At 39.3% G+C, this 25,362-nt stretch overlaps 1 protein-coding gene across 6 annotated transcripts in view; it reads right to left on the bottom strand.

Moving 5' to 3' along the window:
- Positions 1-1,781: 1,781 nt before the first annotated feature.
- Positions 1,782-25,362, bottom strand: part of LOC124288338 (pleckstrin homology domain-containing family F member 2-like) — a 46,130-nt gene continuing 22,549 nt past the window's right edge. For 3 of the 6 annotated variants that reach the window (XM_046724853.1, XM_046724852.1, XM_046724851.1), the window contains exons 2-9: positions 11,696-11,760; positions 10,439-10,576; positions 9,985-10,048; positions 9,346-9,471; positions 8,831-8,940; positions 7,916-8,069; positions 7,662-7,744; positions 1,782-6,704 (exon numbers count right to left, since the gene is read on the bottom strand). In XM_046724853.1, coding sequence (XP_046580809.1) covers positions 6,675-6,704; positions 7,662-7,744; positions 7,916-8,069; positions 8,831-8,940; positions 9,346-9,471; positions 9,985-10,048; positions 10,439-10,576; positions 11,696-11,760 — 770 coding nt within the window. In that variant the 3' untranslated portion in view covers positions 1,782-6,674. The other 3 variants (XM_046724850.1, XM_046724854.1, XM_046724856.1) reach the window with 3 other exon arrangements.

Genomic DNA, 25,362 nt, shown 5'->3' with positions numbered 1-25,362 from the left:
CCAGATTGAACACTTATCAAGAAAATTATGGGAATATTGTTGACTAAACATTAAGATTAGCATATGCATACATTGTATATTACATGACCTTTGCTTTAATAGTGAGTGATATTGGATCTTTGCTGCTTTCAACGGTATTTCATACCATCATGACATGTCAACTTGATGGGGAAGGAAAGCCCAGTGATGTCAGTTTATGACGTCTGCCACAAGCACAGGTGCCGTTAGACCAAGAAGCATAAACAGGTCAAATCAGGACTCTCAGTCACTGGTCTCTGCTCAAAGGATGAAACTCGACACAGCGGAACTGAGATGACTGTAGCCCCTGCATTTTTAGTGGGGAAAGTAACAAAATGTTGCATTTCCGGTTTCCTTAGTCTAGTTGGTAATGGTAATAGTAAACGAAGTAGTTTCACACACTCACATGCGACTCCATATAAAACCAATTGATTACCAGTAGCAGTATTTTGCGGATTAACAGAAAATCGTGAATGTGTGTCATTGAACTATAAACAAATTAATCTAATTATACTCCTAGGCCAAATGTAGAGATAACATCATTATCAGGTAACATGATACACCAGGCGTTATCACCCATACTGCATATCCTGATCATGTTGAACATCAGTGCTTGTCACCCTCCATTAAACCATGCGGTTAATACTCATGCAGTTGGTCTATGAACATGTGGACACTGTTTCAACAGCAGGGTAAACCTTGTGTGTTTTCAGCAACCTGATACATTCTGTGTCTAGTTCCACATTGACAAGAATCTCTGGAGGGTGGGAGTTGTCAAACCAATTACTGGATAACGCTTTTACTGCTGCTAAAAGATCCTAAAAGATAGGGTCTTTTCTAACATTTGGCCTAGGACTAATTAAGAGAAACAACTTAAACCCCACGAAAAGACTGGTAAACCATAACTTAAAGTTTCCTAACTACATTTTTAGGGCAAGTATATAACACGCAGTGATAAATTTGACACTGGATTCAGTTGTTCTACAAATAGCTGACTCAAACACTATATAGAATTGGTAAGGCACACATTTCCTCCTGTCTACAGAACCTGCCCTCAGAAGAAATACCGGAGGTGCCTTGTCACTCTCCTCGTTGACAGGGTCGGAGGAATTTCAAATATCAAAATATTCACTCCACAACAGGATAATAAATACTAATCTACCAAACAAAACCATGGAATGTTGACTAAATGATAAATAGATCACACATTTCAACAAGCAGGTCTATCCACTCCTTTTCTATCTATGCAAAATTAGTCCACTGTGACAGTTAACCACTTCCTGTAAAGGTATTGTCATGACAAGAACCTGATAAAGGCGTGACCAGGCTTGCCTGAGTGTGCATACTGGTTGATGAGGAAAAACATCGTATTCTGCATAAGTCGTGGGGAAGATACAGCTGCATCAGAAGGTAATGTCACATGAATTTCTGGATATTGAAGATTAGGCCATACAAATGTTATTTTTTGTTTTACGGATCCGTATTTTTTCAATAATGCAAAAAAATTAAAAAATAAAATAAAACTTCCCCCCTCTAAAAATATAATCCCAATGTTAACATATACGGGAGCAAGACCTCGACTACACAAGGCAGTTTGTTGGACACTAAAACACTGGTATCTGTTCTCAAAGACTTTAAACTGAATTATCTAACAATATTTGTGTTAGAAATCATTGCTTCAAGCACCTCAGCGAGTGTGAACTTGAAAAACAATGCCTTTGAAAAACTCATGTCAGTTTTTGTTTTGACAGGTGATGTTTTTAATAGGTTTTCTGAGGACAAGAATATGTAAAACAAGAAACGAAATTGGTCTGGCCTTAGCAGCTAAAAAAGGTTGCACAACATATCCACAATCAAGGGTGACCCATGATAATATTGGATGCACTCATGCTGCAGATGTCTCCTGCATGTTGACGAAGACAAAAAGGCAAGTTTTTCAGATGTAATAGGGTCTCTCTCTAAGGTAGGTTTGTCGGACCTGAGGGCTCGTGGAATATATTAAATGGGGGCAGATAAAGGTAAGTGTGAACTTGTAGATTCATCGGATGTAATCACATTTGAAAAAAACTTGAAAAATTCATTCCCTTCAATAATTAGTACAAAGTTGCATCAATGTATTTGATATAGATACATAACACATCTGAAATAAACACCAGTAACCTGTACAGTTTGGCTAACAATGTTAATGTCAGTTAAAATGACATCTCAACATACTTTTTAAAAGTAAGGTCACTGGGTTTGCAAAAACCTCAAGTCCAGTGGCATAACTATTTCTAAGTAAAGAAACTTGTTTCTTAAAACTGAAAATATATTTGGGATAAGGTGCAATCAAAGGGGTGGGCAGTTATGAGAAACAAGAAATTGTAATTTCAACAAGTGTCATGTCATCAACTATATGCCCAATACATAAATTAGAGCCACTCCCTAATTTCCTCAAGTGAGTTTATCGTGTTAGCATGTACTGTTACAGACATGATCCAATCACACATCTGATACACACACATAATGACTGCAGGCTTGGTGCCCAAAATACAATTTCAATATGGCTGCCATGGCTATAGTTCACATGGGACTGCAACTCTCTGATTTCAATTCTAAGATCAAAGGTGCTGACAATACTTATTGGAACTCCCCATGCTTTAACTGGGAAAGTTCAGGGCAAAACTACACTCTATTACTCTACATGGGGTAGAGCAAGCTATTTCCAACATATCATCGGGATCATCCACGCATAGCTTCTGATGAATGCTGACACTTCAACAAACATTGCAACTTCAGGCAAAGTAATGAAATATTTGCTTGAACAAGCAACAATGTTCAGTGATGAAAAGTACAGATTAGGTATTTTCAGTTAGTTTGAGAATGAAATATTCACTTGATATTATTTAGCATCTTTAGATGTCTGGTGACATGTTTTGAAATGCATTTCCCCAGGGAATACTAGACTGAAACTAAACTTGTTCTACCTGCAGGGATACTTAGTCACTACGATGTATATTTACCTGGTCAAAAAGCGAAACACCCCAGTGGAAACCTTGCAGCAATGTTTGTGTGATGTTGCCAGAGACATACATAACATGTACAAATGTTGTAGTCAAGTATCAAAATACAAAAGACAGAATAAAACCAATACAAAACAACTTCACTGACACAATTCTACACTACATGAGAAACTTGATATCATTTGATCATGATTGTTTTATAGATGATATCATACATTTGTGTTTTGTGATTCATTGTGCGAAGTGAGCAGGGGCTACAATGACACAATGTCCACAGTTCACAATGCGGCTGGCTACCTCCTTCCTGTATGAAACGATACATAATCAACAGACATCCTTATAAGGAAATACAAGAATAATGCCATACGACCAACCAGTGAACTATCTACCACCCCAGGACATGGAGCCCCGGGTTGTATGAGATCATAGCCCCTACAGTTAGGCCACAACAAGTTGATAATGAGATTTTCTTCCTAGTCAAATATTAATGACAGGTAACAGCTTCCTGGTTGTCATTACAGGACAAAGGATATATAACAAATAACATCTTTCAGTTTGGGAAGGACCATTCATTTTGGGGACATGGAATTTTTAAATTTAAATTTGATCCAGAAAATAATGAAAATACAACTGCCTTACATGTTCCCTGAATGTCCTGGAAAATGTGGGTCTGAAAAAAGTGATTGGATACTTTCAAAAACTGTAACATTGAAGGGGTCAATGGATGAATTTGGAAGAAAATGTACTAGTCAAGTTATTGTGGCATAATATAGATATTCTTATCTATGTACACGGCATGAAGGCTTAGAGAGTGAGTGAGTGTGGATGGTTTTACAACAGTTTCAGCAATACTGAAGTTGCATGCAGGTAATAAAGAGTGAATGTGTGAAATATGTGATCGGATTGTTGCCGCTCCAGAGGGGGGATGCACATCGTCTTCGATCAGCCATGTAATGACTGCCACTCAACACATCTCTGGACATCACTTCAGGTTAATTCAAGGCATGTGAAACTCATGCAGGTGGTAGATATTCAGCATTCTGCTGAACCTGAGTGAATGTCCAGCGGATCCAGATAGTATCAAGGGACACAACCCCTCCCATTGCAATACAATCAAACTGACTAATTTGAAGATCAATTGCTGACCTCTTTGGAGCCCAACAGATGCCATTTGAATGTACCTGACGCTGCTGTGGGAGGATAAGGCACTACCAGATAAACATTTGCTGCACAATGCACCCAGTATTGACTGGATGCATTAAGGTTATACAAATTGTTCAATAAATCTTGCAAGCACAATGACCACAGATTAAGCAATGAATTTCATGTGGCGACTACATGAGCAATCATGAGATAAATAACTACATTCTGTCATTATTCTCCATCATCGTCACTAAATGGGGCAAAGTGGATGTAAGAATACAGACAGCTTCATTATGAGGCCTGCAAAAATAGGTTGTATGTTTTTCAAGACCCATTCAACCCTAAAACTGCATTCTTCTAAAGTTTTTAAAATATTTTATATTTTGGAACATAAGAATCAAATTTACATTGACAGATAATCACCTAATAATGAAATGCATCTGAAAAAATACATCCTCTTCCTTACAGTCAGTTTTGGAAAGAGAAAAGAATATTTTTGTTTATCGGGCCTTATTAAATTTTTATACTGTTATAATATTTATCTATACTGACTTCTATACCCCATCTTTCTTCTAAAATACTGTACAGAATAGAGTTATCTCTTGCACTAAAAATGATTCCCAAACTATCTGCTGACGAATGTGACTTGTATAAAAAGAAAATTAAATATTTTGTTTCAACTTTAATACTTAGGAATAATTCCACTTGGTCGTTGCTTGTACGTGATATGGATTCCTACATGAATATTGTACAAATGATGTCATCATATGATTAATTACTTTGATATGGTATGTACAGATAAAACCCTTGAAAATAACATGGAAAATATCTACGTTATAATTCGTATATATCTGCTACTAAAGCGCCAAGCAAGAACACAGAAGGTCACAGTGGTATGCAGCCAAATCTTTCATGATTCAAAAACAATATTCCAGCATATATTCAGCCAGGAACATTTCAGATGGCCGACTTTACTTGTGTAAAGGAAAGAGATGTTTTCAGACACAGAACAAGCTGACTGACTTTCTGACCCCACGAGCTGATCAACGGACAAGGTGCAGGTACCCTGGGAATCAACCTATCATACGTTTGTGTTTATTCGATCACATGGGCATATGATGCACAAGACTTTCCAGACTAAACAGTATTCTTTCATAGTCTTGCAGCAATTAGAGAGTGAGAGACAGGTTTTACGCTGTTCCGATTCCGGCAACGTATTGGCAAGAGTGTACTATACATGTTACTTATGTTGTCAAGTTTACTCACAGCCTCAGCATGAACTAACACACTAGATTCAGCATGTCTAAAATGACCAAAATCCTGAGTTTTGTTTCTCGTTCCTACCCAATACATTTCCAACTTACATTATTTCATTTTTTTGTCATGATAAGCGGAAATAAACTTGATTAAATGCTTGTATATAGAAATGAACAGCAACTTTATTCTTACGTTACACAGCAAGAAGGGGAGGTAAATCTAAGAACATTTCTGTACAAAGAAAAGGAAGGTAACTCTCATCAGATTTCTTTTCACAGCAAAGGCAGTTAACTTTTATGTTTTATGTACACAGCAAGGGCAGACAACTCCTTCTGTAAACAGCAAGGGTAGGTACCATCAAAAACAGTCCATTGGCAAAACTTTAAGTATAAAGATCTCCAAGAGAAGGAGCCTTTAGTGTTCAAACATATAATATACTGTACACTTATATAGCAAAGCCATTTAACGATAAATAAGTTACTTCCTTGTCAGGTTCCGTACACACTATTTCATCAATACGCCATGGTTACATTCTTGCTGACTCAGTATGTCCTGTGCAACTAAAGGCAGGTTACCACCTGCAGCTGACTGAAATACTTCACGTCATATTGACTATTTCACATTTGTCATGTGAGACTAAGTCAATTTCACCTGAACTAGTACTAGTTCAAAAGATGTTAGTTAATAATAACACTTATTTCTCACAGCAATTTTGTAGGGATACAAATTTACTTTTTCCCAAATGCTATAAAGGTGATCCTTGTACTTTCAAATCTGTCATGACAAAAACAGATCCCTAACTGCTGATGCAAAGGTAAATATGCAAAATCAGAAATACTGTTGGAATATCAAAGTCATCAACATATTCCAGGCTTCTTGAACTCTTGAACTTCAAATCTGTTAACTCCTGGCAAATCACGGTGTCCATTGTCAGCAACAACTGTGTGTTTTTCACTGTTCAGCAGTACACTACCACATACCTTCAAACTATCAATCATTTGTTGATTCAATAATTCACATCCTAACGCTGAAGCATACATATCTCCACAGCAATCAAACTAGCAGCTTGAAAGTCAGATAACTAATTCCTATCCACTACATGTTGCTGACAAAAACCTAGTTGTGACAAGTAGGCAAGAAAATAGTATTCAATCTACAGCTGCTGCTTGGTGTATAAGAAACACATCTGGCTAAACCTGCACTTGATTGTTGAGTCACAAAAATATATTTGTCCTTTTCATGCTGTTGCTGGGACTATTCGCCTCCATATGTTTGAAACTGATTCTGAAATACAGAAAAGAGACAAATTTCAAATAAGCAGGGCAATAATTCATATGAAAGGGGTTGATGAGTCAAAATGAATGAACTGGAGTGAGTGAGGGAGTTTAGTTTTACGCTGAACTCAGCAATATTCCAGCTATATGACGGCGGTCTGTAAATAAGTCTGGACCAGACAATCCAGTGATCAACAGCATGAGAATTGATCTATGCAATTGGGATACAAAGACATGTGTCAACCAAGTCAGCGAGCCTGACCACCAGATCCTGTGAATGAACTGGAAAACATTCTGTTACCCTAAAGCAGTTTAGGCAACACCCACTCACGGACTGCTGTACTGCATCACTGGGCTTATGAAATATGATTCCTGTAATCCATTAAGATTTTTCCTGAAGGAAATATTGGTTAACAGTTCGATAAGGTAACACTGTCTTGCTAACGGACATATCCCAAGGCATTAGTCAAACTAGAATCTCTGGACTATCAGTAACATTATAACACTGATATAATATTTAACATCAGTTTTGGGTTAAATTGTCTTCTAAAATAAAATAGGAATGAGCAAAGCAAGTTTCATTCTCAGAAGAATTCTAGATTTGCCAAAGTATTTCAGGGTTTGTACAAAACACAAGGTCTTATCTCACCTGGTTGGACAAAGTATTTCAGGGTTGGTACAAAACACGAGGTCTTATCTCACCTGGTTGGACAAAGTATTTCAGGGTTGGTACAAAACACGAGGTCTTATCTCACCTGGTTGGACAAAGTATTTCAGGGTTGGTACAAAACACGAGGTCTTATCTCACCTGGTTGGACAAAGTATTTCAGGGTTGGTACAAAACACGAGGTCTTATCTCACCTGGTTGGACAAAGTATTTCAGGGTTGGTACAAAACACGAGGTCTTATCTCACCTGGTTGGACAAAGTATTTCAGGGTTGGTACAAAACACGAGGTCTTATCTCACCTGGTTGGACAGGGACCCAGACTCATCGTCATCATCGGATGATTCCTCTCCCGAAGAATCGTTGAGGCGAGCCTGGTCCGGCACTGGAAATGACCAACAGTAACAAATACTCAACAAGAGGAAATACATATCATCTCTGTGGCATCTTCACAAGACAAGTGTGTCCAATTGCTATGTCAAAGTCTCTGTTTGGTTGAGACTATTTCTTTTACAACAGCAATAAAATATTGTGTGAGATGACTTGATTGACTCACCGGCCACTGAGCTGTTTCTGCCTTCTGCAGAGTTGGACAACTTGTGGTAGCACGTGAGGCACACTCGCAGAGGCTTCGACGACTGCTGGGGCATCATAAGTCGCTTGTTGGAGCAGGCATTACACACCAAGATGCCGCATTTCCGACAGTGATGCTGAAACACAGAACAGACGACCTTCACATGACCTGGATTCATCAACAGATGTGACTCTGATTTCTTTCGTCTGTCAAAAACAACACAGCTGCCTGCATGTCTTCAAACTGCATGCACCATGTGAACTATGAAGACATAATCAATGAGAAATGCACAGGAAACTACAATTTAGATGTCTTCCAGAATAGTATAAAATTATACGGAGCAGAACCTGTATTTGAAAGGAGACTAAAAAACACAGTTCCTTGGACTGTTAACACAAACATCCACAGATCCATCATCTCCACAGTAAGGGGAGGATCTAACACATAAAACTCTCAATGGAGGCATGGGATTTCTCCCTCAGAATGGAAATATTTTGGGCACTTCTTCAAACCTATATGTTTCTCTTTGAAAAAGTGGGGAAAATTTGCCCGTATTGTTTAAATATTGTTTTCTCCTCCCCCAAAGACACTGATTACATTTGCTTTAGTGGATAGACCTGTGAAGGTCTGGGTTACAATACTGGCCTTCAGTAACCCATGCTTGTCGTAAGAGGCAACTAATGGGGTTGGGTGGTCAGGCTCTCTGACTTGGTTGACACATGTCATTAGTTCCCAATTGTGCAGATCGATGCTCATGCTGTTGATCACTGGATTGTCTGGTCCAGACTCGATTATTTACAGACCGTCGCCATATAGCTGGAATATTGCTGAGTGCAGCGTAAATCTCAATTCACTCACTCACTTTAGTGGATAAACTTTCATTGTGCAGTCACCTACCCTTCTGTTAACAATAGAGAATTCTGACTTGCGGCAGTGCATGCAGGTCCTGGCTTCTGAGTCTGGCACCCAGACTGGGGAGTCTTCCTTGGAAGTCTGGGTAATACCACCTGGTAGGTAGAAAACATATGTTGTACTGTGCACCAACAAATACTGATCACATGTCTGTTAGTTCCGATCAAGAACCGTAAACCTTTTCTAAGAAAGTTATTTGTAAACTGTGCCAATGAAAAAAAGAAATCACAGTGGTGTGTATATTATTTTGCTAGGCAGACTCTTCAACTACTCTGTCAACTCCATTTCGGAGACATACTATTGAGAGTGTTAACAGTTTTACATATATGGACAACCTAAATGAATTTTACTTTAACACTTTAACTATGGATAGACACATTTATCAATAACAAAACATCACTTAATGTTTGCTGTTAGGTTTTCTGATTACAGCAACAGACTATTATGATGTCAAACAGCCATGATGAAATTCCTGCTCAGGTAAATAAACAAGAACTCACGTTTTACAAGCAGATCGTTGACACACTTCCTAATGTGGGCCATCCATTCCTTCTTCTCCGTGACTGTTGCAGCGTACACCGTGAACGACTTCTGTGGACTGATCACGTTCCACCCATTGTGCAGCTCTGCAACAACAAAGTACACCATCTCTAATCAGTTTCAAGCAAGATTAGATGTCCTCCACATGGTGAAACTAAAAAAATTGTGCAGTGAGTGAGAGAGAGAGAGAGAGAGAGAGAGAGTGAGTGAGTGAGTGAGTGAGTGAGTGAGTGAGTGAGTGAGTGAGTGAGTTAGTTTAGTTTTACAACGCTTTTAGCAATATTCCAGCAATATTACGGCAAGGAACACCAGAAATGGGCTTCACACATTGTGCCCATGTGGGGAATTGAACCCGGGTCTTCGGCGTGACGAGCAAACGCTTTAACCACTAGGCTACCCCACCATACTGAGTCTGAATGCAGAGTGAAAGTCCTGTTGTGTTTTCTTATGTAAACCCTCATTCATCAGTAAGATGGCAGCCTGGAAGTAATCAGATCTGGACCAGACTATCCAGTGATCGATACAGTGAGCAATGCTCCACATTGTTGGGGTATGACTCAGGACCTGTAACCATGGCAACAGGTTGCTATGACTCCTACCTCCTTCATCTTCCACGTTGTCCAGCTTGATGTCCTCCAGCGGGATGATGTGCTGCTTGTTGTACTGAAACACATGAGGAAACTGTGAAACATCTCTGAGTGGGGTGTACAATGGGTACTGCTCTGAATATTCATATAGTTAACCAGAACTTTCACATTAATCATTCACTGATTGTTATCATTATGAAAGAGTTACTTTACAGTATAACTCTCAAACTGTATCTCCGTGTTTAGGTAAAAAGGGCTTGATTTAGTGCTTTGTTACTTGCACTGGTGCAACCAAATATTACAAAGTACAACCTTGTTATTAGTGTAACTTTGCAATAACTGCATGCCTTTGTTATTGGTTACTGAAGTTGTGATATCTGCATGCTTTGGTAATATCATACTTTGCCTAGCAAAGATGGTTAATGCATCTGCTGAATGGAAATGAATAGTTGGTCAAAGCTGTCACCTTTTTCTTATGAATGAGTATATTTCCATAAACAAGGACATCGTTGAAGAGGAAGAACTGTCTTGACTTGGGCTTCCTGCGACACATCTTGGTGAGCACACCCTCTCCGACCAGCACCCGACCTGGGACGGCTAGCGGCTGAAAACAACATCAGTCTCCAATGAACAACTTAAGTCCCAGGACAAAAAAACATTAAGTTGGATCAACAAGTTTACTGTGAGAAAAGAATATCAGAGTCAGAATAACAAATTTACCTCGGAAAAACAACATTTGACACAGATGAACACTTGAACTGTCACATATACAAGATCAGTTCTGAATGAACAATTTTACCATCACGAAATAATATTAGCGTCAGATGAATGTGAGGGTTTTTGAGATGGAATAAAACAGTAATTACACTGCTTCAAGGCATACATTTCACTCTGGAATGAATCCAATTTTGCAGACACACAGTGAGAAATATTATTGTTTGGGAAATATCTTAGGTCAGATGGATATAGTTTCAAGTATTTTTATGAACAAAATAGTATTTTGAATATACAGTCAAATCCTGATGAGTCGAATGCCGGTGTCTCGAATATTATGCATAACTCGAAGTACAAGTCGGTCCCGACCATTCCCTGTTATATTTGTCATCATTTGAATACCGGTTACACGAATTCGTCTCATAAATACACACGATGACTCGAGAAGGAAATTTGGTCCCATGAGATTCAAACAACAGCAATCTTGGATACATAAGCCGAAGTCAGTCAATGAGAAGTTGATTGGTGTAGCAAACTGATCCAATTAACAAACCAGCTCGGCTCACACCTTTCCGCCATTGACGGGTGAGTTCAAAAGGCAGATAAGTGATTTTACGGAAATCACTGTCTGTGCTAATCAGACTGGAACTGATAAGGTGTCCCTATTAGTGATAGGGAAATCGTTAGGTAAACAAATGCTTAGGCGGAGGAATTAGGACTGGATTATCTTTTTTTCTACCCTCATAGACATACCTATGTCTCGAATACATCGATAAATCGAATTTATTACTTGGTCCCCAGTGATTCGACTCATCGGGATTTGACTGTACCTGAATTTCTAATGTTTGGTCGCTAATCCCTATTCATAAACATGTAAATCCTTTTACTCAGGCAAAGGTAAGTGATCCATAAATTTCTTCACGATCTCCTCTCTCTCTCTCGCACGCAAGCACGCAAGCACACACAAAAAACATAAATGTACACTAATTACAGATTTCCTTTAGCATACCTGCCCCGCTGCCCCAAAGCACTGTTCTACACATGCTATACGTCTGGCGTTGGCCTCAGAGTTCACTGAAATATAACACAAGACATAAGCACACTATGTACAACATTCAGATGGACTCACAGTAATCAGATTTATGGCATCCATCTAATAACTGATTAAAATATCTTATTTACCATTCTGGCACCAATGCCTTGCTCTTATCTGTCCCTATTTGTCTTCTCCATCAGTTACCTTCCACATCAAGACTGTATAATAAGAAATGATCTGTCTGGACCAGGCGAACCAGTGATTGATACTGGGTTGAGATGACAAGTCAGTGCCAGACTCCCAGCATGATGGCCTCTTATGACAAGGATAAGGTTGCTGGGGCACTTTACTTATACCGGTACCATTGTTTTAGCTACTTCCGGTTGTTGTACATAGGAGTCTAACCCTAACCTTTACCCTAACCCTGCTAACTCTAACCCTAACCCTAACCTTTACCCTAACCCTGCCAACTCTAACCCTAACCCTAACCAGAGGCCCAGATAAGCTGCGTATCCGGGTAAAATACGCATAGAAAATTTCCAATTACACATTGAAAAATAATTGTTGCGTACCAATTACGCATTTAAAATGTTAGATACGCAAAAAGTTTAAAACAAATGCGTACAGAATATATTTATAAAAATCACTTGCGTAATGAAAAAGACATCGATTGCTATCAAGTTGTACTGTCAGTATAGGATGAGTGATTTTTTTATGAAATCATTTCCATTATATTTAAGTTGGTTTTGATTAGGTATGACATAAGGCAGGACATACCTGCTTTGTAAACTTACTTAATGACATAATACTTAGGTGAGTAAAATGACTGAAATACGCACATATTTGAAAGCAGTGGGTAAAGGAAAATGAAATACCCACTCAACATTCATAATACCCACTCCAAAAAAATACAGTGGGTACAGTACCCACATGAGCTAAATCTTATCTGGAACTCTGCCTAACCGTAAGCTTCCTTCCGATCATGCGCAGAAAATACCTTTAGTGGTAATGTCTAAGTAAATCTACCAACTGCGGTTTATTCTGAACCTGAATCGCCACTCGTCTCTTGTTTATGACCAGCACAGGGCACTGATGACCAAGAATTCCTTCATGTTTCCTAACAACCAGGCATGAGAATGAAGTTTTGAGAAAAACAAATCGAGGCCAAATTATACGGATTTAGACGATTCACAAAAATGACCCTTGGCCTTATGAAATTCCCGGAATTCTGTGGATCCGCGAAAAATTCTCATCCCTTAACAACAGCATAGCCATCTTAGTGAGTGAGTCCATCAGTTGGGTTTTAGGTTGTTTTTAGCAATATTAGTGCCCATGTGGGGAATCGAATGCAGGTCTACGGCATGACAAGCAAACGCTTTAACCACTAGGCTAACCCGGCACCACCCCATAGCCATCTTAAAACTCTGAACAAGACACAAACCAGAAGATGTTTTCCTCTACATCTTCACAATGGGATTGCATGTGCATGTTTGACTGTGCATGTGTTATTGTGCCACGCACCACAAGATCACACATTAAAACATTCACTCAAAATAAATTCACCCAATGATAAGGAACCGAAACAGGCCACAAGTTTTACAGGAATAAGGAAGTAAGATCTGAGATCAAGCTGCTCAGAAAAGATTGGAAATTGGGGCAAATATACTTCTTTTCACCACCCAAATTCATGCTTAATTTAGAGACCACCAGATTATATCTGACAGACATGATGGACTGATTTCTAAGACTTTCTACATCCGTTTTTAAAACACCTTAGCAAGGAGTCTAGCTCAAAAACACAACATGTCACCGTATTATGAAAAGGATCTATTTTAAATTTGGGACAAAGTTGGCATTTAAGAGCTAATCTAGTGAAATCACCATGATAATGATGATGAGTGAGTGAGTGAGTTGAGTTTTACGCCGCACCCAGCAATATTTCAGCTATATGGCGGCGGTCTGTAAAAAATCGAGTCTGGACCAAACAATCCAGTGATTAACATCATAAGCATCGATCTGCGCAATTGGGAACCGATGACATGTGTCAACCAAGTCAGCGAGCCTGACCACCCGATCTAGTTAGTCGCCTCTTACGACAAGCATGGGTTACTGAAGGGCAATATTCTAACCCAGACCTTCACGGGTCGATGATGATGACCATGATGATGATGATGATGATGATGATGATGATGATGATGATGATGATGATCATCATCATCATCATCAATAACTAGCAAATCGTGAGTTATATTACAGACATGTTGCCAACAACACATTATCTGTTCAATAAGCTAGCTATGATCACCTGAGCAGACAGACAACACCACCTAAGGCAGGGTGCAAGAAATATATCACCCCATCACTCAACCCTTCCAAACCCACCATTGATTAATGCTTTCCAAGGTTCTTACGTTCCGACTGTGCCTGAAGGGTCCATAAAGAAATCACGCTTCAGTGGCCTCGTAATGAACAGTCCTGGAGGCGTGAGGGTTGGGGTCAGGAAGGAAGTAGATATTATCGTTTGTGTTATGATTATTCATTATATTTATTAACCTGCATACAATTACCTTTGGCCCTTGTATTGAACAGATTCATACCTGTCGGCCATGTTCAGTTCATATCAATAACAACAGCAGAGTTTTGAATATACTTTAACAACTCTTGGTGTCGGGTAGCTTAAAAGCTTGATTCAGGCTCTTGGCCTCGAACAAATTCCTCAGAAACAAAGAATGATTTGTTTTCATCTAGGGCCAGTAAGCTCAGTACCCTGCACTGAGATAATGTTCACCGGTGTGTGAGGAATGTACCAACAGTATCTAGACAGTATCTTTACACTGATGATGAAGGTGTTTGTGATGCTAACACAGAACCTATTTTAAAAGTGGCAAATGTGTAAGACAAATAGAACAGATTTCCTGTTACAGTGACTTTAAATCACATTATGACTAAATTCAGGTCACACACACCAACAGGAAAAGTTAAGCAACGTGACACTTTCCCTTGACGGTTAGTGCAGTAGGAGCTCTGGCAGTCATTGATGTACAAGTATATATGAAACAAGGGGAGGGGTGGTCCTTTAGAAACTCTGACAGTCATTGATGTACAAGTATATATATATGAAACAAGGGAAGGGGTGGTCCTTTAGAAACTCTGACAATCCCTGATGTACAAGTATATATGAAACAAGGGGGATAGGTGGTCCTTCAGAAACTCTGACAGTCATTGATGTACAAGTATATATGAAACAAGGGGAAGGGTGGTCCTTCAGAAACTCTGACAGTCATTGATGTACAAGTATATATGAAACAAGGGGAGGGGTGGTCCTTCAGAAACTCTGACAGTCATTGATGTACAAGTATATATGAATCAAGGGGAAGGGTGGTCCTTCAGAAACTCTGACAGTCATTGATGTACAAGTATATATGAAACAAGCGGAAGGGAGGTCCTTCAGAAACTCCCACAGTCATTGATGTACAAGTATATATGAAACAAGGGGAGGGGTGGTCCTTTAGAAACTCTGACAGTCATTGATGTACAAGTATATATATATGAAACAAGGGGAGGGGTGAACCTTCAGAAACTCTGACAGTCATTGATGTACAAGTATATATGAAACAAGGGGAAGGGAGGTCCTTCAGAAACTCTGACAGTCATTGATGTACAAGTATATATGAATCAAGGGGAAAGGTGGTCCTTCAGAAACTCTGACAGTCATTGATGTACAAGTATATATGAAACAAGGGGAGGGGTGAACCTTCAGAAACTCTGACAGTCATTGATGTACAAGTATATATGAAACAAGGGGAAGGGAGGTCCTTCAGAAACTCTGACAGTCATTGATGTACAAGTATATATGAATCAAGGGGAGGGGTGGTCCTTCAGAAACTCTGACAGTCATTGATGTACAAGTATATATGAAACAAGGGGAGGGTGGTCCTTCAGAAACTCTGACAGTCATTGATGTACAAGTATATATGAAACAAGGGGAGGGGTGGTCCTTCAGAAACTCTGACAGTCATTCATGTACAAGTATATATATATGAAACAAGGGGAGGGGTGAACCTTCAGAAACTCTGACAGTCATTGATGTACAAGTATATATGAATCAAGGGGAAGGGTGGTCCTTCAGAAACTCTGACAGTCATTGATGTACAAGTATATATGAAACAAGCGGAAGGGAGGTCCTTCAGAAACTCCCACAGTCATTGATGTACAAGTATATATGAAACAAGGGGAGGGGTGGTCCTTTAGAAACTCTGACAGTCATTGATGTACAAGTATATATATATGAAACAAGGGGAGGGGTGAACCTTCAGAAACTCTGACAGTCATTGATGTACAAGTATATATGAAACAAGGGGAAGGGTGGTCCTTCAGAAACTCTGACAGTCATTGATGTACAAGTATATATGAATCAAGGGGAAAGGTGGTCCTTCAGAAACTCTGACAGTCATTGATGTACAAGTATATATGAAACAAGGGGAGGGGTGGTCCTTCAGAAACTCTGACAGTCATTGATGTACAAGATTATATGAAACAAAGAAGGGGTGGTCCTTCAAAAACTCTGACAGTCATTGATGTACAAGTATATATGAAACAAGGGGAGGGGTGGTCCTTCAGAAACTCTGACAGTCATTGATGTACAAGTATATATGAAACAAGGGGAAGGGAGGTCCTTCAGAAACTCCCACAGTCATTGATGTACAAGTATATATGAAACAAGGGGAGGGGTGGTCCTTCAAAAACTCTGACAGTCATTGATGTACAAGATTATATGAAACAAGGAAGGGGTGGTCCTTCAAAAACTCTGACAGTCATTGATGTACAAGTTTATATGAAACAAGCAAGAGGTGGTCCTTCAGAAACTCTGACAGTCATTGATGTACAAGTATATATGAAACAAGGGAAGCTACTGAAGGACCACCTCTCCCCCTTGTTCCATGTATATAGTCACTGATCATTCAGGAAATGACTTCCACTGATTAACTGAACCATGACAAGATGTTTAACCATGCATGGTGATGCTGACAAATGACTGTGTGGTACAACTACAAACAGTTAACACTATATTGACTGACCATAGAGACATCCAACATGAACCCATTCATGCTGGAGTGATCTTTAGCTCACAGCGTTAGTCACTCTACTGATCCTAATGTTTAGTAGATAGCGTGTCAACAATATAAAGCCCATATGTTGAAACTACATTCAAATCTTTCTTCCTTGTAACAGTCAAAGGACATAAAAGTTTTCCTAAAAATGGTGGGTTGCTGTATTGGAATATATGGACCTGTCAGAATCTTTTGTCAAGAGTCTTGACAAGGAACCTAGACTTGTAGACATAATTAGAATCCTGACATGTGAAGTCATGAAATGTCCATAAAAACATGCTGAATTTTACACATATGAAACCTCACATTCATATCAAATAAATAAGATTCCTCCAAAAGGCACAATATTGAGAAAATGGCTTAAATTTCCTCCATCTCATCCAGATCGAAGCAAAATGCAGATGAATCCCTGGAAAGACCACCACAACACTCAGTTGAAATGTAGACTCTATCCCTGGATGTACCAACACTCACATGACATGTAGACTCTATCCCTGGATGTACCAACACTCACATGACATGTAGACTCTATCCCTGGATGTACCAACACTCATTTGACATGTAGACTCTATCCCTGGATGTACCAACACTCACATGACATGTAGACTCTATCCCTGGATGTACCAACACTCATTTGACACATGGAGACATGTAGACTCTATCCCTGGATGTACCAACACTCACATGACATGTAGACTCTATCCCTGGATGTACCAACACTCACATGACATGTAGACTCTATCCCTGGATGTACCAACACTCACATGACATGTAGACTCTATCCCTGGATGTACCAACACTCACATGACATGTAGACTCTATCCCTGGATGTACCAACACTCAAATGACTCGTAGACAGTAATCCTGGCCAGACCAACACTTACACGACATGTCGAAGCTATCCCCTGGATGAACTAACACTCACACGACATGAGGACACTGTCTGTGGACAGTACAACACACAAACCTAGCCCAGCTCTCCAGGAAGAGTTTGTGAAAGTATAGTGTTATCCCCCGTCAACAGGGTACAATGTATGCAGAAAAGGAAGTTAGGCCTGTTTATAGCTGTACACAACACTGACAGAGCAAATATGGTCGACAGTATTGCAATATTTAGCAGTCTAACGCTGCAACCCACCTGCCACTATCTTAGAGAGACAGGGTTGTCCATGGCAGTATAACCAAGCCTGGACCTGACAATCCTGTGACTAACATCATGAGCAAGACTACTGGGATACAATGACATACAATGAACCACAAACAGCCCCAGCCTTGATCCAGTTTAACACCTGTTACAACAAGTACAGGTAGCTAGATGCCAACATTCCTTCCTGGAAATGAAGTGGGAGAAAAATGGATACAGTAATACTGATGATATGTATAAAGAGAGGTCTGCATAGTTCAGGGTCTCTACTGATTGTAATGTTCTGTCGTGGTCCATCTAACCCCTAACACTTCCTTATCCATAGTTCTGTTTGTCAGATAACAGCTGGATGTGAAGGAGAGTTAAATATAGAATGGGTTGTGAGTGAGTGAGTGAGTGAGTGAGTGAGTGAGTGAGTGAGTGAGTGAGTGAGTGAGTGAGTGAGTGAGTGAGTGAGTGAGTGAGTGAGTGAGTGAGTGAGTGAGTGAGTGAGTGAGTGAGTGAGTGAGTGAGTTAGTTTTAGCAATATTCCAGGAATATAATGGCAGGGGGACTCCAGAAAGTCTTCACACATTCCCATGTAGGGAATCGAACCCAGGTCTTTAGCGTGAGGAGTGGACGTTTTATCCATCAGGTTACCTCACCGCTCCTGAATGGGTTATGTATCATAACACACTTCCTTTTACAAAGTGGTCAAAGGTAACATATGCCAGTTTACACTTATCGGAGGGGTACACAGAGTACATTTTCTAGACTACAAGTTGTCCGACTTCCATCTGGGGATCTGTTGATCCATTCTAGGAGTGTGGGTTCGATTCCTGGTTGGGACACAATCCCAAACACGAGGATATTACGAATGTCTGATAATACATTTTATTTTACAACTGTTTCATATATCATCTTCTAATCTGTTGTGTGACTGGAAGGCTTCACTACGACATGGATCAAAGCTCATGATGTAAATCACAGTCCTAGACATGATGACTGCTACTAGTACACTCAGATAGTTTGAATATTATAAATTATATCAACAACCCTAAATATATATGAAACACAGACAAACGACGGTACCTTCAGTCACACATAGGGCATTGTGTTGTTTCCTAAATGGCTGTTTGAGTGTGGTAAAACTGGTCTTGTCAGACACATAGACAATGTGCACATAACAAAAACATTCAGAATAAAACCGTATCCTGCGAAGAAAGCAATCTCCCACCACTTGCACTGGACCAGGGACAGTTACCACAAAGCGTTGGTTGAATGGCTCTCAATAACACTATCAAACTGTGCGCTCGCTGCCTCAATCTAAAATCTTCTGTTAAACAGACAGATGTAGTTTGCCTCACAAGATTAACATACACAACTAAAATCACTTGTAAACATAAAATTGGTTCAACAACCAGCCATATCTTAGCAGAGCTCAGGATAGGATTTAGCTCATGTGGGTACTGTACAGACTGTATTGTTTTGGAGTGGGTATTAATACTATTATGAATGTTGAGTGGGTATTTCATTTTCCTTTACCCACTGCTTTCAAATATGTGCGTATTTCAGTCATTTTACTCACCTAAGTATTACGTCATTGAGTAAGTTTACTAAGCAGGTATGTTCTGCCTTATGTCATACCTAATCAAAACCAACTTAAATATAATGAAAATGATTTCATAAAAATCACTCATCCTATACTGACAGTACAACACTTGTCCTATACTAACAGTACAACTTGATAGCAATCGATGTCTTTTTCATTACGCAAAACGATTTTTATAAATATATTCTGTACGCATTTGTTTTAAACTTTTTGCGTATCTAACATTTTAAATGCGTAATTGGTACGCAAGAATTATTTTTTCAATGTGTAATTGGAAATTTTCTATGCGTATTTTACCCGGATATGCAGCTTATCTGGCCCTCTGTCTTAGCTTGTCAAACACTATCATCAGACTAAGTGAATAATTTACATACACTTACAGCTCATGTTTATGTAAGAACATGGTGGCAAACAAAGGAACAGATGACCTAGAAAATACATGTTTCTTAGGGACTTCATAATTTATTACTAGGGGATGATGACGTTTTTTATGGAGAAGCATGTACAATCTGAATGATATTAATGTACAAAGTAAGTCATCCCCTCTGCATGTCATGTACAAAATCAATGACATCCCCCCTCCTCTTCCCATAGTTTTTAAGCATAATTTTTTAATACCTTATGTGCAAAACTGATGACCCCTCTACCTCCCCAGAACAAAATGGGTGACCTAAGTCCCCCTTAAAATCATCACACACACCTACCCTACCCAAGCCATAGATTATGAAAGGTCCCTTACTGCAAAAGCAACACATTTAATAAGTGTTGAGTGGTTATCAATAAACATTTGAACAATAAAACCTCTGGTGTCAGTTAAACATTGTATCCTATCTTCATTTAAGTGACACTCAAAATGAAAATGCTGCTGCTTCCACTATTCCTCCATTACAAAAATGACATAGCCTATGGTTTCACAGGTCGGGCTGTATTGAGTCAACCTGCCTTTACCTGTCAAACAGTGGCTGAATTATGACACACTCTCAGCTCTTTGTTGGACAGATTCGGACAAAACAGCTCCAACAATATGTGGTATCCATTACATTTCCGCAAAAAATGATGTCAGGCTTTAAACTGACACCATGACTCAACACAGGCCCTTACTACATAGATAACCTGCTGACATTGTCATAAGTTAGCATATTTGGTTATATATCCTCCATACAAATACCATGTACAAGTGACTGAAAATATAAAGTTATAAACAGAAAGATTTTTTTTCAAGAATTTGAAATCCAAACATATTTCAGCCATATGTGTGACCTCATTTAAAACAATAGACACTGTTTTCAGTCAGTTTACGTGGAAATATTTAATACATTTCACTCAGAACTTTAGTTAACATCATCATATAAATCCAAGCATCTAATTCCTTGCTATCAATGATCAACCAGAAGACAAGTAATGTTAGATGAAATGCATTCAGTATGAAGACCGAGGAAACTGTTACAGTTAAAGCTGGATACAAACAATACATATTATCCATCACTGTAAACACTTTCAGTGGATACAGAAAGCAAGGTTTAACAGTATACATACATTTGTTCATAACTCAGAGATCTCACTGGGTTTTGAGATGTACTAATACTGCTATAGTATTTGAACCTAACAAAGGAACCCTAAAATCAACAATTTAACATTAAATCAGGGTTATGACAAGACCCAATTGTCATGCCTTCCTTCAAACTCTGACACTGATTGAAACACGTTTCCATTTCATGTAAATTACAATGCAACGTTTTCTCACAGCCAAAATCATTGTCGAAACATATCGCACCACCCGCAGCAATTCCTGCCACATCACCTAAACACTAGACAGAGTAGAAACAGTTGATAATAACTGACGGAATGTAAATACTAAGTACCTCGGATTTGTGTAAATGTCAGCAAAGTATCCCTGTTCCAATGTGTAGTTTCAACAGGCATGGTTGTCGGTGATATACAGTACACACACCTATGGAGGTCTTCTATAACACACCGTGCCGCTAACACAACACAGTCCTGATTCAACCGATCTGTCATCTACTTTCAGGTCAGCCTATTTCCCACAGCATCCTAGCGTCCAGGTCAGAACATTGGGGTACATGAACCGTATCAATCTGCTGTTCTAGTTTTCCCTAACTTCATCTATTAGTGGGGTGTACAAATGTTCCTAGAATAGGAATACGGTTAAGAGTTCACTGACAATAATTATACATTGATAAAGATCCCAAAGATACAGTTTCACTTATAACCATTTTCCTTACTGTAATCTAAATCCATGAAGTGATTTATTGTGAAAATGTCCTAAACCAAAGTGACATATAACCTGTTGATACATACACAGGGATATTATACCTGACAACACTGATAATGAGAATCATAGATACAACATACATGACGGACACTAAAAGAAAGATTTCATGAGGATGGCTGTGATTCATCTGTCCTACTTGTCGACAAACATCAGCATGTATTGTTTACGTTCTGTCTTCACAGTGAAAGGTCAGAATTAATGGCCTTTGTATATTGTGATGACGAGAACAGCCTGTAGGGTGTTGTTCAACCATAATCTGTCAGCTCTGGACTCTTATGTTAGGCCAGAATATGAACCATTACATATCTGTGTGTGAGAGTGTGTGTTTGTGTGAGTGAGTCAGTGTGACATAACATACTACAGAAATGTACCAAAACAAGTAACGTTATCTCAGGTTTTCCACATGCAGGGATTGGGAATGGCAGGGGCCATGGGCCATTTTGCACATTAGAATAAAAAATGGCCCACTATTGATACAAGGGCAGTGGCCCATTCTAAATTCAGAAAATGGCTAATAATCCTGAAAATGGCCCATTGTCAAAGTTCTCTATCCCAATCCCTGCACATGTTGGCTGTTTTCATGAATTTTGTTGGGCTGCTATATTTTAAGTAAAGGAAATTGACCAAAACACATTTAATGTGTCACAAAATGTTTGGTTTGTAGCAGACAACACAAGTTGGGGAAACATTAGTGAAACGTTATTTAAAACTGTTTTAACAAGACTAAGTACTGTCACATGTAAAATGTTAATTTTTATTACTTCAGGAAAACATACATGACAAAAAGTATAGTTTCACCAAATTGTATAGCATGTGTAAGAAATCAACTTGGCAAAAGGCATTCCAGTGTCAGCAATATAAGAAAAACACTCCTTCAAAAAGTTCCCTTTCTTGTTTTACACATTAAGACCATGCAAGTTATTCTGGTGTATGCTGTCAGCCATGACATCCACTAAACTAAATCACTTTTTCAAATGCGATAAATTATTGTTACGTAATTTGCATATGTAAACAACCGACCCTGGGCGTGGTGTTTCTTCCCGAGAAACCTGTTTATTCACGACTGTCAAGTAACCACCACGCTTGGTGATTTCACGGGCCGCTTTAATCACCCCGCACCGTTTTTGCACCCAATCGAGTTGGTTCCACGGTGATTGAATTAATTAGGGTCAAGCGCTTCAGTTAGTACCGCAGACCACACCTGTCTCGCGTACACGAGACGATAGGCCGTCTCGCGTACACGTTACGTCTCTGACTGGTCAGTGTTACAAACCTTGGGAACTAGTTACCTGGGACAAAGGGACAGTCGAATGCACTCTTTGATGATCAATTGGCAGAAGAAAACTGTCAAAAGTTTGTATCTTTGTTAGAAAATGTGGTCTGCTAGCTTACACCCTATCCATTTGAGCTAACAATGTGTCAGATGAGATTATAAATGGTGGTGCACATCACAGAAACACAAAAAGGCTTACATTGATACCTATTATTTGTGTTTGCTTTTGCTTATTCTGACGGCTTGAGTGAGTGAGTGAGTGAGTTGAGTTGAGTTCTATGCCTCATTTAGCAATATTCTATCAATATCACAGTGGGGGACACCGGAAACGCCAGGCTTCACACATTGTACCCATGTGGGGATTCGAACCCGGGTCTTTGGTGTTCTGAGCGAATACTTTAACCACTAGGCTACCCCATCATCCCTTGATGGCTTGATATATATACTACAAGCAAAAAACTAAGGGAACACCCTAAAATTTGATAGTCGTATATATATACAAAACGTGGTGAGGTCATTTATACTCTAAGGTAAATGCAACTTTCTGTGTGCTTAATGGGCACTTTAAACGACATGTTGGAACATGCAGTGAAGCAACTGATTCAATATTCGTTGAGTTTGAGTGAAATGAAACATTGTTAAAAACAGCGAAAAACAAGGGTGCTGAAACACACCAGCACCATGTTTGATTCAAACGCCCAAACACAACAGCCTAGTGCATGTGGAAGACTGACTTTCCATGCAGCTTGTGGCTATGTTTTCTTTAAAAGAAGCTACAGACAGTAAATGAAGCCTCACATTTTCTTCACCATGCCACAGCGCAAACCGTTAAGTGCCCGCAACAGAAGCAGGACCATTGCATGGCTACAGGATGGTGAATCCATAAGAAGTGTTGCTCTCTGTCTTCAGGTGTCTCCTTCTGTCATTCACAGACTGAGGGACAGGTTCCAGGGCTCTGGTAGAGTAAAGGACAGACCTAGCTCTGGAATACCCAGAAAAGCATCAAGGGCAGATGACCGATATGTTATGGTCCAAGCCCTTCAGAACTGATTCACAACTGCCTGTGCCCAGTTTCAACAAGCTGCATGGGAAGTCTTTCTACCACATGCACTAGGCTGTTGTGTTTGGGCGTTTGAATCAAACATGGTGCTGGTGTGTTTCAGCATCCTTGTTTTTCGCTGTTTTTAACAATGTTTCATTTCACTCAAACTCAACGAATATTGAATCAGTTGTTGCTTCACTGCATGTTCCAACATGTCGTTTAAAGTGCCTATTAAGCACACAAAAAGTTGTATTTACCTTAGAGTATAAATGACCTCACAACGTTTCAGTTTATATACGACTATCAAATTTTAGGGTGTTCCCTTACTTTTTGTTTGTAGTATATAATAACAATGGAAGAGGTGAACATCATGTAAAACTATGCACCCTAAACAGTTAACGTCATTATTAGACCTACACCGAAAAAAAACGCTGTACCTTTCGGAGTTAGCTTCTTTAGAAGAGCAAAATATTGTAATTTTTGTTTCTAAAGAAAAGTCCCTCCAGTGTCTTGACATTGCTGCTCGTGTCCCAAGTTCAGGATACCTGCACTACTATCTGGTACACAGGTAAATACAAGCACTATATTTAATTACAGTATTGCAAAAAAAGGCATTGATAACAAGTGGGTGATTCCGGAGCAAGAAGAATCTTACTTAGTTTTGACTCAGTCTTTCCCACACTGTACCATCCTCAGATTCACAACTGACGTAACTTCAAAAGAAACAGTTTACACGAAGGTACACAAGTAAAATGTCAACATCATTCTCCACCAAACAGGTGCTTCAGCCACTAAACTATGTCACACACTAGAGAGGCTGTTCGCATGTATATCCAAAAGGTAGAAGTGCCCGTTGCACTTGCTGTACATTACCTGTCCAGGAAGTCTTGTTCAATTACCAGTATTTCTGTTCAAACAATCAAAATATTAATACTAAAAATAAATCAATTTCATCATTTTGAAGAGGACAGCTAGGACTTTCTAAATTTGCCAATTAAGTTGATTGTCAGGGTTGAGTTGGGGTTGAAGGGGTTGTGTATGGAGGGGGTGAGAGGGGGGGGTGGAGGCAGGGAGGGACTTAGAAGTGGCAGTAGGAGTGGAGGCCAGACATGTTTAGATCTCATACAGTATCACAACAGCCTTTTCCATTCTCGCCCATTGTCAGGAACAGTGCACATGAACACTG

The sequence above is a fragment of the Haliotis rubra genome, unplaced genomic scaffold (assembly GCF_003918875.1).
Source record: "Haliotis rubra isolate DU_JTF1 unplaced genomic scaffold, ASM391887v1 Scf415, whole genome shotgun sequence".
Lineage (NCBI taxonomy): Eukaryota > Metazoa > Mollusca > Gastropoda > Lepetellida > Haliotidae > Haliotis > Haliotis rubra.
Note: the sequence above shows the minus strand (reverse complement) of the source record. Positions and strands in the feature narration are given on the sequence as shown.